The 13,879-nt window shown below is 43.3% G+C and overlaps 1 protein-coding gene across 1 annotated transcript; it reads right to left on the bottom strand.

The window, feature by feature from the left end:
• Positions 1-8,042: 8,042 nt before the first annotated feature.
• LOC118384584 (thyrotroph embryonic factor-like) lies at positions 8,043-12,469 on the bottom strand. Its single transcript, XM_035771241.2, has 4 exons — positions 12,202-12,469; positions 11,107-11,517; positions 10,474-10,691; positions 8,043-10,210 (listed from the first exon to the last, which is right to left on the bottom strand). Exons 1-4 carry the CDS (start codon positions 12,239-12,241, stop codon positions 9,995-9,997), a joined length of 885 nt encoding a protein of 294 aa, XP_035627134.1. The 5' UTR covers positions 12,242-12,469; the 3' UTR covers positions 8,043-9,994.
• Positions 12,470-13,879: the final 1,410 nt, after the last annotated feature.

The following is a 13,879-nucleotide window of genomic DNA, read 5'->3' as shown; positions in this document are numbered from 1 at the left end:
TTTGTCTTTCAATTTGTCAAATGTGACAAATCCTGGCAAAATTATTATTACAAAATGATTTAGAATATTGTCTGTTGGCCCACTTGTGATCATGAATTCTTCTAGTATTTATGTTCCCCTGCGGTATAAAAAGCCCTCGCGTGGTTGTAGAAAATAAACATGTATTTCATAGCATTGCAATATGTTCTAATATTGATGTAAACAAATTGAAGTCTGATTAATAATTCAACCCAGATATGAAAACCTCAAATAGCTCATCTCACACACTCTTCTACTTAGACCCCAGACAAATATTGCCTAATTTCATCACCTCGAAATATGTTTGTGTTAGTATATCTGTCAGATGTTTGCATGACTCCCTGTTGTGACTCCACTGGGCTCTGCTCTCCTATGGCGTGTCGATGTTTGGCATTAACATGCTTGGTCAGCTACTCCTTGGCTCCCTTTATCTCCTCACCGCCCACTCACCACATCTCATTCCCCTCCATCACCCTCTCATCTAACCTTTATCTCCTCACCGCCCACTCACCACATCTCATTCCCGTCCTCCATCACCCTCTCATCTTCCCTTTATCTCCTCACCGCCCATTCACCACATCTCATTCCCCTCCTCCATCACCCTCTCATCTTCCCTTTATCTCCTCACCGCCCACTCACCACATCTCATTCCCCTCCTCCATCACCCTCTCATCTTCCCTTTATCTCCTCACCGCCCACTCACCACATCTCATCACCCTCTCATCTTCCCTTTATCTCCTCACCGCCCACTCACCACATTTAATTCCCCTCCATCACCCTCTCATCTTCCCTTTATCTCCTCACCGCCCACTCACATCTCATTCCCCTCCTCCATCACCCTCTCATCTTCCCTTTATCTCCTCACCGCCCACTCACCACATCTCATTCCCCTCCTCCATCACCCTCTCATCTTCCCTTTATCTCCTCACCGCCCACTCACCACATTTAATTCCCCTCCTCCATCACCCTCTCATCTTCCCTTTATCTCCTCACCGCCCACTCACATCTCATTCCCCTCCTCCATCACCCTCTCATCTTCCCTTTATCTCCTCACCGCCCACTCACCACATCTCATTCCCCTCCTCCATCACCCTCTCATCTTCCCTTTATCTCCTCACCGCCCACTCACCACATCTCATTCCCCTCCTCCATCACCCTCTCATCTTCCCTTTATCTCCTCACTGCCCACTCACCACATCTCATTCCCCTCCTCCATCACCCTCTCATCTTCCCTTTATTTCCTCTCTGTTCTCTCACCAAATCCCTATTTTTCCCCTTAGCCTTTCTGCTCTCTATCCCATCGCATTTCCCCACTCGTCCCTCACCACCCCTCTCCTCTCCCCTCTCCTCTATGTCTTTTAGGCTGTGTTTATGCAACACTTCTCCCCTGTGTGTGGATGTGATCATTACGCAACATCTCATACTCCATTGGAATACTAATGTAGATGAGGTAGGGGGATAGGCAGAGCAGAAACAGAGGACCTCAAATCTCTATTTTGTGTGTGTGTGTGTGTGTGTGTGGGTGTGTACGTGTGTGATAAACAGCGCATGTGTTTGTGTGCATGAGGCAAGAAGAGTGATGTGCTCCCTGTTTGTCTCCCAGCATCACAATGTGCATCCTGTCAGCGTTGGTAAAAAAAAAAATCACTGCTGTTGGTCGATTGTTCAGGCAAGGTCAAGGCAAGGGCTCACCTTTCATTGAATTCCACTTCATTAATATACATGATACATATCCCATACATGGGTACATACAGATTAAAAATTACAACAGGAAATGCATCTTTATTTGTTGAGTTGAAAAAAATACACTTGACAGGTAAAGTTTGAAATGCCCTCAAAGTAATATTTATCCTATCAGGAGTATTATAGCTGTTAAAAGAGACCGTTATAATTTTCTTTGGACTGTTTTCTACATACAAAGAGGCTATTCTTTTAGGATGACCTTGGCTGTTTGTATTGTGAAGGGCTGTTTCAGCCTGGAGTTGGTATCTTTTATAACAGTTTTCTATGCAGATCTGGTCGGAAGTAACTGTAATTGTATTCATGAACCATGTAAAAAGAAATAATTCAGTCCCCACCACCTCATTGAGAAGACTTCATTATCCTGAAACACGTGTAACATAAGGAACCAAAAACAAACATCTGACATCACAAAAAGCTAACGTCCAGTTAATTTCTAAATAGATATTTAGTATTTTACAAGATGTTTCAAACTAAAATAAAAGGAATCATTTATAACCTTGTGACTGCCCAAGGGCAAACACTACAACAGCAAAGATAGCGCTCAAAATAGGAAGTACACTACATGAACAAAAGTATGTGGACACCGGCTCGTCAATCATCTCATTCCAAAATCATGGGCATTAATATGGAGTTGGTCCCCCCCTTTGCTGCTATAACAGCCTCCACTCTTCTGAGAAGGCTTTCCACTAAATGTTGGAACATTGCTGCGGGGAGTGGTTTCCATTCAGCCACAAGAGCATTAGTTTGGTCGGCACCGATGTTGGGTGATTAGGCCTGGCTTGCAGTCTGCGTTCCAATTCATCCCAAAGGTGTTCGGTGGGGTTGAGGTCAGGGTTTTGTGCAGGCCAGTCAAGTTCTTCCACACCAATCTCGACAAACCATTTCTGTGTGGACTTCGCTTTGTGTGCAGGGACATTGTCATGCTGAAACAGGAAAGGGCCTTCCCCAAACTGTTGCCAAAAAGTTGGAAGCACAGAATCGTCTAGAATGTCATTGTATGCTGTAGTGTTAAGATTTCCCTTCACTGGAACTAAGGGGCCTAGCCCGAACCATGAAAAACAGCCCCAGACCATTATTCCTCCTCCACCAAACTTTACAGTTGGCACTATGCATTGGGGCAGGTAGCGGTCTCCTAGCATCCGCCAAATCCAGATTTGTCCGTCGGACTGCCAGATGGTGAAGCATGATTCATCACTCCAGAGAACACGTTTCCCCTGCTCCAGAGTCCAATGGCGCTGAGCTTTACACCACTCCAGCCGACGCATGGTGATTTTAGGCTTGTGTGTGGCTGCTCGGCCATGGAAACTTACTTAATGAAGCTCCCGATGAACAGTTATTGTGCTGACGTTGCTTCCAGAGGCAGTTTGGAACTCTGTAGTGAGTGTTGCAACCAAAGACAGACGATTTGTATGCGCTACAGCACTCTGCGGTCCCTTTCTGTGAGCTTGGGTGGCCTACCACTTCACGGCTGAGCCGTTGTTGCTTCTAGACGTTTCCACTTCACAATAACAACAGTTACAGTTGACCAGGGCAGCTCTAGCAGGGAAGAAATTTGACATACTGACTTGTTGGAAAGTTGGCATCCTATTATGGTGCCACGTTTTTTATTTATTTTTATTTTTATTTCACCTTTATTTAACCAGGTAGGCTAGTTGAGAACAAGTTCTCATTTACAACTGCGACCTGGCCAAGATAAAGCATAGCAGTGTGAACAGACAACAACACAAAGTTACACATGGAGTAAACAATAAACAAGTCAATAACACAGTAGAAAAAAGAAAAAAATAGTCTATATACATTGTGTGCAAAAGGCATGAGGAGGTAGGCGAATAATTACAATTTAGCAGATTAACACTGGAGTGATAAATGATCAAATGGTCTTGTGTCGGTAGAGATACTGGTGTGTCGGTAGAGATACTGGTGTGCAAAAGAGCAGAAAGGTAAATAAATAAAAACAGTATGGGGATGAGGTAGGTAAATTGGGTGGGCTATTTACCGATGGACTATGTACAGCTGCAGCGATCGGTTAGCTGCTCAGATAGCAGATGTTTAAAGTTGGCGAGGGACATAAAAGTCTCCAACTGTAGGGATTTTTGCAATTTGTTCCAGTCACAGGCAGCAGAGAACTGGAAGGAAAGGCGGACAAATGAGGTGTTGGCTTTAGGGATGGTCAGTGAGATACACCTGCTGGAACGCGTGCTACGGGTGGGTGTTGCCATCGTGACCAGTGAACTGAGTTAAGGCGGAGCTTTATCTAGCATGGACTTGTAGATGACCTGGAGCCAGTGGGTCTGGCGACGAATACGTAGCGAGGACCAGCCGACTAGAGCATACAGGTCGCAGTGGTGGGTGGTATAAGGTGCTTTAGTAACAAAACGGATGACACTGTGATAAACGGCATGCAGTTTGCTGAGTAGAGTATTGGAAGCTATTTTGTAGATGACATCGCCGAAGTCGAGGATCAGTAGGATAGTCAGTTTTACTAGGGTAAGTTTGGCGGAGTGAGTGAAGGAGGCTTTGTTGCGGAATAGAAAGCCAACTCTAGATTTGATTTTAGATTGGAGATGTTTGATATGAGAAAGTCACTGTTGAACGTCACTGACCTCTTCAGTAATGCCATTCTACTGCCATTCTACTGCCACTGTTTGTCTATGGAGATTGCATGGCTGCATGCTTGATTTTATACACATGTCAGCAACGGGTGTGGCTGAAATAGCCGAATCCTCTAATTTGAAGGGGTGTCCACATACTTATGTATATACAGTGCATTCGGGAAGTGTTCAACCCTCTTCCCTTTTTTCACATTTTGTTACGTTACAGCCTTATTCTAAAATAGATGTTTTTAAAATCCTCATCAGTCTACACACAATACCCCATAATTACAAAGTGAAAAGGTATTTAAAATTAAAACTGAAATATCACATTTACGTTAAGTGTTCAGACCCTTTCCTATGAGTCTAGAAATTGAGCTCAGATGCATCCTGTTTCCATTGATCATCCTTGAGATTGATTGAAAACTGATTGAAAAGTTTGTGGTCATACGCACATCCTTAAAAACATAGGTGCTGGGCTAATAAAGAATACTAGCACACTGTTAAAGCTCCCAATTCACCGCTTTACTGACAACGTTTACATCCAAAACGGGTCTTCGTCAGGTCGAACAAACAAACTGAGTGCTCATATCCCAAAATATACACATTTCACCTCACATGACCATTGCAGACATGATGCATGGTGGGTGCAAAAACAATTAGTCTATCTCTAATAATTTAAGGAGATGGGTACATGTACTAGTTCCAGAAAATAATATATTTTGCAAAATGACCAAGTAGGTGACCTGGAAGGCAAGACAAATCAAAGTGACATATTCATGTAAGAAAGAGTCTTATATTAAACTCTTGGTTCAGACCTCTATGAGACATGGTACACAAACGGTGAATCCAATACAATTCTCTTCACAATAATAGATTATCAGTATCAATTCAATTCAATTGGACATGATTTGGAAAGGCACACACCTGTCTATATAAGGTCCCACAGTTGACAGTGCATGTCAGAGCAAAAACCAAGCCATGAGGTCGAAGGAATTGTCCGTAGAGCTCCGAGACAGGATTGTGTCGAGGCACAGATCTTTGGAAGGGTACCAACAAATGTCTGCAGCATTGAAGGTCCCCAAGAACACAGTGGCCTCCATCATTCTTAAATGGAAGAAGTTTGGAACCACCAAGACTCTGGCCGCCCAGCCAAACTGAGCAATTGGGGAAGAAGGGCCTTGATCAGGGAGGTCTGACAGAGCTCCAGAGATCCTCTGTGGAGATGGGAGAACCATCTCTGCAGCACTCCACCAATCAGGCCTTTATGATAGAGTGGCACATGACAGCCCGCTTGGAGTTCGACAAAAGGCACTAAATGACTCTGACGATGAGAAACCTGATTCTCTGGTCTGATGAAACCAAGATTGAACTCTTTGGCCTGAATGCCAAGCGTCACGTCTGGAGGAAACCTGGCACCATCCCTACGTTGAAGCATGGTGGTGGCAGCATCATGCTGTGGGGATGTTTTTCAGCATCAGGGACTGAGAGACAGGTCAGGATCGAGGGAAAAATGAACAGAGCAAAGTACAAATCAAATCAAATCAAATTTTATTTGTCACATAGCAGATGTTAATGCCAGTGTAGCGAAATGCTTGTGCTTCTAGTTCCGACAATGCAGTGATAACCAACAAGTAATCTAACTAACAATTCCAAAACTACTGTCTTATACACAGTGTAAGGGGATAAGGAATATGTACATAAGGATATATGAATGAGTGATGGTACAGAGCAGCATACAGTAGATGGTATCGAGTACAGTATATACATATGAGATGAGTATGTAGACAAAGTAAACAAAGTGGCATAGTTAAAGTGGCTAGTGATACATGTATTACATAAGGATGCAGTCGATGATGTAGAGTACAGTATATACATATACATGAGATGAATAATGTAGGGTAAGTAACATTATATAAGGTAGCATTGTTTAAAGTGGCTAGTGATATATTTACATCATTTCCCATCAATTCCCATTATTAAAGTGGCTGGAGTTGGGTCAGTGTCAATGACAGTGTGTTGGCAGCAGCCACTCAATGTTAGTGGTGGCTGTTTAACAGTCTGATGGCCTTGAGATAGAAGCTGTTTTTCAGTCTCTCGGTCCCAGCTTTGATGCACCTGTACTGACCTCGCCTTCTGGATGATAGCGGGGTGAACAGGCAGTGGTTCGGGTGGTTGATGTCCTTGATGACCTTTATGGCCTTCCTGTAACATCGGGTGGTGTAGGTGTCCTGGAGGGCAGGTAGTTTGCCCCCGGTGATGCGTTGTGCAGACCTCACTACCCTCTGGAGAGCCTTAGGGTTGAGGGCGGAGCAGTTGCCGTACCAGGCGGTGATACAGCCCGCCAGGATGCTCTCGATTGTGCATCTGTAGAAGTTTGTGAGTGCTTTTGGTGACAAGCCGAACTTCTTCAGCCTCCTGAGGTTGAAGAGGCGCTGCTGCGCCTTCTTCACGACGCTGTCAGTGTGAGTGGACCAATTCAGTTTGTCTGTGATGTGTATGCCGAGGAACTTAAAACTTGCTACCCTCTCCACTACTGTTACAGAGAGATCCTTGATGAAAACTTGCTCCAGAGCGCTCAGGACCTCAGACTGGGGCGAAGGTTAACCTTCCAACAGGACAACGACCCTAAGCACACAGCCAAAATGTTCAAAGACCCCAGTCACCCAAGTCATAGACTATTTCTCTGCTACCGCACAGTAAGCGGTACCGAAGCTACAAGTCTAGGACCAACAGGCTCCTTAACAGCTTCTACCCCCAAGCCATAAGACTGCTAAACTATTAATTAAATGGCCCCCGGACGGTATACATTGACACTCCCCACCCCTCCATTTGTTTTTTACACTGCTGCTATGCTGTTTATTATAGTCACATCACCCCTACCTACATGTACAAATTACCTTGACTAACCTGTACCCCCGCACCCGTACCCTCTGTATATGGAGCAGCAGGTAACCTAGTGGTTAGAGCATTGGGCCAGTAATAGAAAGGTTGCTGGATCAAATCCCCGAGCTAACAAGGTAAAAATATGTCGCTCTGCCCCTGAGCAAGTCAGCTAACCCACTGTTCCCCGGGGGCCAAAAACAGGGATGTCGATTAAGGCAGCCCCCCACACCAATCTGATTGAGTGACACTTTTCAGTTGTACAACTGACTAGGTTATCCCCCTTTAATAAGACAATGCAGGAGTGGCAGCGGGACAAGTCTCTGAATGTCCTTCAGTGGCCCAGCCAAAGCTTGGACTTGAACCTGATCGAACACCTCCGGAGACCTGAAAATAGCTGTGCAGTGATGCTCCCCATCCAATTGGAGGTGTGTAGCATCATACCCAAGAAGAGGCTGTAATTGCTGCTTCAAAGTACTTTGAATACTTATTACATTTTTTACACATGTGCAAACATTTATAAAAACCTGATTTTACTTTGTCATGTAAATTGTAGAGGAATTTTGACAAAGAAAATGAACATAGTTTGGGACAACTTGAGGAGTTTCATTTCTACATACAAACTGGCTTTGATCCAGCTTTAACTTCATATACTAAAATGACTATCATACCTAAATGTTGGTCTATCGATCTGACAAGATTCTGCACCAAGCTTAAAAATCACTGTTTAAACAACTATATGCCTAAGCATAAAAGATAAGAATGTCAGCGCAATGCAATGCCTTCCATTGAAGCAAATTCAGTAAATATTTGTTTTGGTCCTTTAATTTACAGACATAAGTACATACACTTAGTGTAAAACAGATGCAAACATTACACCATTAACACATTTTCGTGCAGCAGGATTACTGGGAAACTTAATTGGAAACACACATGACTTTGCACCATTTCAACATTTTGTCTATCATAGTTATTTTACAGAAACAAAGCAGAGTAAAATTAATATTATTGCCACATGTATGATTCTAATATGCATCATAATGATCGGCACAGGAACAAATTCATCAGACACTTAAGAGATTGAGTCCCTTTACTTAACAGTCTGCTATGTAGTATTTGCAACAATTGAGGCACAGCCACTTTGACAAACAGAACTCTGCATCGACTCTGTACCTTGACCTATAATTTATCAAACTTAACCAAAACAACCTTTCTTGTGCTCACAATTCCTGTCAACATAGTCATAGGTACCCCAACCATTCAAAACTATTGGTATCCAATAAGATAGGAACATTAAACAATGGAAGTGTTGGATGAGGTAAATAGGAAATTGTCTTTAGAAAAAAAATATATTTCTGTAAAATTTTGGTTGAAAACCGGTTAAAAATAAATAAACCAAAAACCACAGTTTGTCCATTGAGATCCCTGCTTAATCATTGGTTCATTGTTTACTTTCCTCTAAAGAAATATAAATCTGACAGATTGTTGCACATCAATCAAGATGCATTGTTAAAATAAATACAGCATTGATCATAATAGCTAGTCAACAAACATAAGGAATAGCAGTAAATTAAGATAAAAAGACACAGGTATTGACAAAATAACTGACTCTTAATCCCAGACAAACTACAGGAGGCACAAATATACAGTGCCCTCTACTTGCAGTGAGCAATGACACAAACCAACATACATATTAAATTACCCCTCCACCAGTGAGGGCCCTTATAAATGCCTGACCTATGACCAATAAACATACTGAGGAAAGACAGTCCTTGCCATACTACTTTTTAAAACACCTCTTTCCACCAAAAATACTGTTTTTGGGGGGAAAGATATTAGAAGCAGAGTTAGTTTTTGTATAAACAATTGCTTAAAATGTGTGGGTCATGTCGTAATAGGAAAAAAGTACCCGCCCAGCCCTATATCTAATCTTCACCCACAAGGTGTTGCTTTGGAAGGGTTAAGTGCAAAACAGGGGTAACACAATCTGTGGTGCAGGGAGAAAACTATCTACAAAGACTTCTCCACACACACACACCTCAGTGTGTGGTACAAACAAAGACAGACATAGAAAAGCTGTGACAAGAAAACACCACTATCTCGCCCTGTCTGACCAATATCAATTATTTCCTCTGTGTACGATCACGAAGATGCAACCCTCAATCCGTTTTGTTATTCATTGTTTTCTCCCCTACCCAATTATGAATAAATCAAGAGTTCACATGTCCTTCTTCAGAGCCTCTGCACAAGTACTTGAAACAGAGGAAAGAGACAATCAGTTACTGCAAACAGTGGGAAGAGGGCAGGGGGACAACTTTCAATATTCACTACTCATCACTGATGATGTTCATGCTTTGGTCCACAAAACAACCCATTAATACGCAGTATAAATGTGTGTGTAACTTAAGCGCTTCTTTTCACAAGCCTGCTTTTCTCCACCAGCTTTCTCTGACTTCTCTGGCCAGTGATAAGACCTGACTAGCAGTAGACAATATACATGTTATGTCTATAATTGAGTCCCTGTATGTGTAGGAGCCAGTCGCTCTCCACAACCCTTCATGTCCACCTCTCGCTATGTTGCTGCCTGGCTCACTGACAGTGTGTATCCATGCCTCCACTGTAGTGTTGGAAAGGATCTAGAACTTGACGCAGTGACCAGTGTTCACCATGAAAGGAGTGAAATTCAGATTCTCTTTGTGTCTGCGTTTTGGGGGTGTTTTTATTTTTCGGTCCTTTTCCTGAAAGATAAAGTTTGCCCCTTACAATGGTCCGTATTTGGCTTCATATCGGGACATAATGTTCTTGCAGCGACCACAGTCCTTTCGCAACTCAGCCACTTGTAGCCGCAACGCAGCATTTTCCCTCTCCAGAAACGAAGCGCGCACTGTGATCTGGTTCTCCTTCAGCCGCCGGGCGTCACGTGAACGTTTGGCTGCCACGTTGTTCTTCTTTCTCCTCGACCAGTATTTATCATCCTGTGGGAGACAGAGGATTTTAATACAAAATAATAAAATCAGTGTTGTGGAAACATCCCTAATCCCAGACAAGCCCCTTTATTTCATGGCTTACTACTCACTCATTAAATTTAGCTGGTGTAACATAGTGATACTACAATCTTCATCAACCAATGATTATTTGGTGCCCAATTGCAGTGGCTACATTCTCATTATCCTACTACAGAACAACCAGTTCCATCATTCATCACCTCCCTGAAACAAATATTCACTGGTCATCTTACCTTCTGCTCAGTGGGCACAAAGACCTTTTTGGCCTTCTTGATCATGGGCTGTGGTTTGAGGTCCTCGTCAGAGAACTTGTGTTTCCGTGGGTTGAACAGCTCACCCCCAGGCACGCTGGACAGCACCAGGTCTGTGGGGTCCGGCTGGAAGTTGATGTCCACCTCAATGTCCTCCGGGTCAATGGGAGTGGATGTGAGTCGGTCTGCAGACTTCCCCTCTAGAGGGAGACAAAGTCAGTTCAATGATGAGTATGAGTATATATTTGTATTTATTTTGGTAGCTGTTAAGTATGTTCTTATAATCTTGAAGGCTATAGTTAATAGAAAATTCAAACTGTTTGCTAGATTTTTTCCTTAAGACATACTAAGGTCAGCACTATATGAATACTGCTATTTGTTAATGCTGTAGAGCTCAGGTTTCACATGTACATGTCCATGTGTGTGCTTTGGGCAAGGTGTCGAATGCGTCGGGTAAGTCTATTTGACATTTGTATACAATATGGGAGTATCTAGTGTCAGCATGTTGCAAGTGTCTATTACAGTGTCAGTGTATGTGCATGTTGAGTTCAAAGGTAGAATTTGTTACAGTGGTACCATGTCTGGGCTTTTAACAAATGGGCCCCAACAATGTACCTTTTTTATTTTTAGACACTTCAACCTCCGCTGCTTCAAACCCAGACACAGCATCTTCATCGTCCCCATCTTCTTCTTCCTTCTCTTGTTCAGCTGGCTCTAAGGTGAGTGTGACAGTCTCTGTGTCAGAGGTAGTGAAAGGGGGTCTTGTCCCCTTGGTTTCCTCCTGGGCCAGGCTCTTCTGCAGCTCCTCCTCTAGGGTGACTGGGATGCCATTCTCCTGCAGGAACTCATCCAGGTCCATGTACTCCAAGTGGAAGGTCTCCCCATCATAGGGGATGGTCTTCTCCCAGATGGCAGGGGTAAGGGAGGCGGACACCCCTCCAATGCCTGTACCTCCAGTCCCACCACTGGCCCCTCCAACACCGGCCTCGCCATTATCGGCAGAGCACAACTTCTTCTTCTCTATTTCTGTGGAGATAACCGTGAAGAGATAATGGGTGAAGGTTGCATGGCCATGTGAACACAAACAGGGTGGTAAAAGGAAGATAGAAGTCTGATGTCATGGAGAGAAGTAGAAAAAAATAAGTGGTGAAATGACAGAATGAGGGAAAAGAAAAGAGGGCTGCATCAACCCATAAACAATGGGGAAGGGAAATCTGGACGTGTCAACACAGCCCCTAAACGCAAAAACGAACGTGAAAAAAATATTAATTGCCTTTCAAATGCAAGACAATTATGCACTCATATTGTATGTGAAAAAATGGTTTGACTGCAGTGCTCTAGGACAAGTAGGGAGGTGTGAGAACTTTATGTTCTTTTTACCTCCCTCAGTTCAGTGCCTCAGGGGAAACTGGAACAGCAATCAGAATGTACAAAGGGTTTTCTTCCCCAGTACTGCTCTATACTTGGCACATTTGAACAACTATTGAACTAGTCATATATAATGATCAAACCTGGCAGATTTTTAAAAAAGTGTCCAGTTGTTTGAGGGTACACAAACGCTCATTAAAAGCACTACTACGTCTCCATACACCAGTCAACATGTCCGCGAAGTCAACGATCACATCAGATCTATGCAGTTCACATACAAAATGTGTACATTGGAAAGGATCTCTCAATTCATCCACAACGACACCAGTAGGCTAGTCTTACCATCGTCGCCTTCGAGAATATTAGGTGGGGGAATGTCCATAATCTTCTTCAAAACAATAGAAAACGATTTCTGTGGATCCGACCTAGGCTGCAGAGGCGCCTAGAGTGTAGTTTCCCAGGCACTGTTAGCAATATCCGTGGATAAATGAAGTCAAAGCAGTGTTTCAGTCTGTTGCTTTGAAACCCGTTTCACAAATTAAAACGTTGTCAAAACAAACACCACAGATCCCGACAGTCATAGCCTACTGTGAGCACTGTTTTCTTATTCATGAGCTTTACGCCTCTTCAGAAAATACTCGGCGTGGATTGGCCACATATGTAACTTTTAATATTAAGTAGCTGACAGAACACTCGCTGGTTAGCCAGTCAAAACAGAAGCAGTAGAACACACCGGGAGCTCATTGGCTGAAGGATCACTCCGTTTCAACCCTTCGTACGGAAATAACTGTACATTGCGTGCAGAATGTCAATATTGTGTCTCCTGACTCCTATTACTGCTACATTTAGCTAAACCAGATAGATCTGGAACTGTATGACTATGGCCATTCACTGACCCTGGGAACTGGAGGAGACGAAGACAATGATGCTTCGCGACATTGAATGTCAACTACTAGGCTATCAAATCGTAGTAGGCCAGGCTTCCCCAACCGGCGGTGGTTTTATTTGGCCCCCCATGTTTTCTGAGAAAAAAAGAAGACATGTTTTCATTGTTGGAGATAAAAACACCAGGAAATCAGCTCCAATTGATTTTAATTTTGAACATCTGTTCCCCAGTATTCCCACTCATGTGGTCGTATAATAATTTCCTGGATTTTATATAGCACTTTTCTACCAATTGAGGTACTCAAATCACTTTACATCGTCGTAGGGTGAAACCCATCTCACCCAACATCAATGAGTAGCACCCACCTCAGTGATGCACTAGGATTGTGCCATAACTCTCATCACACAATAGCTATCAGGTGGGGAGTGATATATGCCAATTAGGAATGAGGAGGGTGATAAGGTGGCCATGATGGGAATTTAGCCATGACACCGGGGTGAACGTCCCTACTCTTAAAATGAGCGCCATTGTTAAGGCCTCTTGCGGTTAATTTGCAGTCTACTCTTTTTTTTTTACTGTTTATTATTGTCCGCCCCCGACCACCCACTCAAGAAAAAAAATGGCCCGCGGCTGAATCTAGTTGAGGATCCCTGTCGAACTTGGATACTTACTTACGTTTTATATGACGATGCATGCATTGCATCCAGTTTCTCCTCTCCACAACATGATGCATTATACATTGATACATTTGTATCCACACTCGTGACCAAACAAAACACGTGTGTTCTTTTCTCTCCTTCACGTGCAGCGACAAGCTGTTGAGTGGCGTGGTTATGGCACGTGCAAAAGCAGACCTATACTGAACAGCTGGCGTGTCCCTATCATGTATTTACACCCAGCGCAACCGTTCTACCATTGGATTGGAAATGTATTAATAACATATGAGTCATATCCCCTCACCTTACACCACATCAATAAAATTGTTATATTGATAATGGTTTCCGATATGCTAATAGACTAGAATTCTCACATTTCTGCGCGCACACGTGTATCCAAATGGGGCTTCAACATCAGTCTGTTTTTTGTTGCAGGATGTTCAGACAGGAACATGATGTACTAAACCCATTCCACCAC

This window comes from Oncorhynchus keta, chromosome 5, assembly GCF_023373465.1.
Source record: "Oncorhynchus keta strain PuntledgeMale-10-30-2019 chromosome 5, Oket_V2, whole genome shotgun sequence".
Taxonomy (NCBI): domain Eukaryota; kingdom Metazoa; phylum Chordata; class Actinopteri; order Salmoniformes; family Salmonidae; genus Oncorhynchus; species Oncorhynchus keta.
The sequence above is the reverse complement of the archived record's forward strand: the minus strand, read 5'-3'. Positions and strand labels throughout refer to the sequence as shown.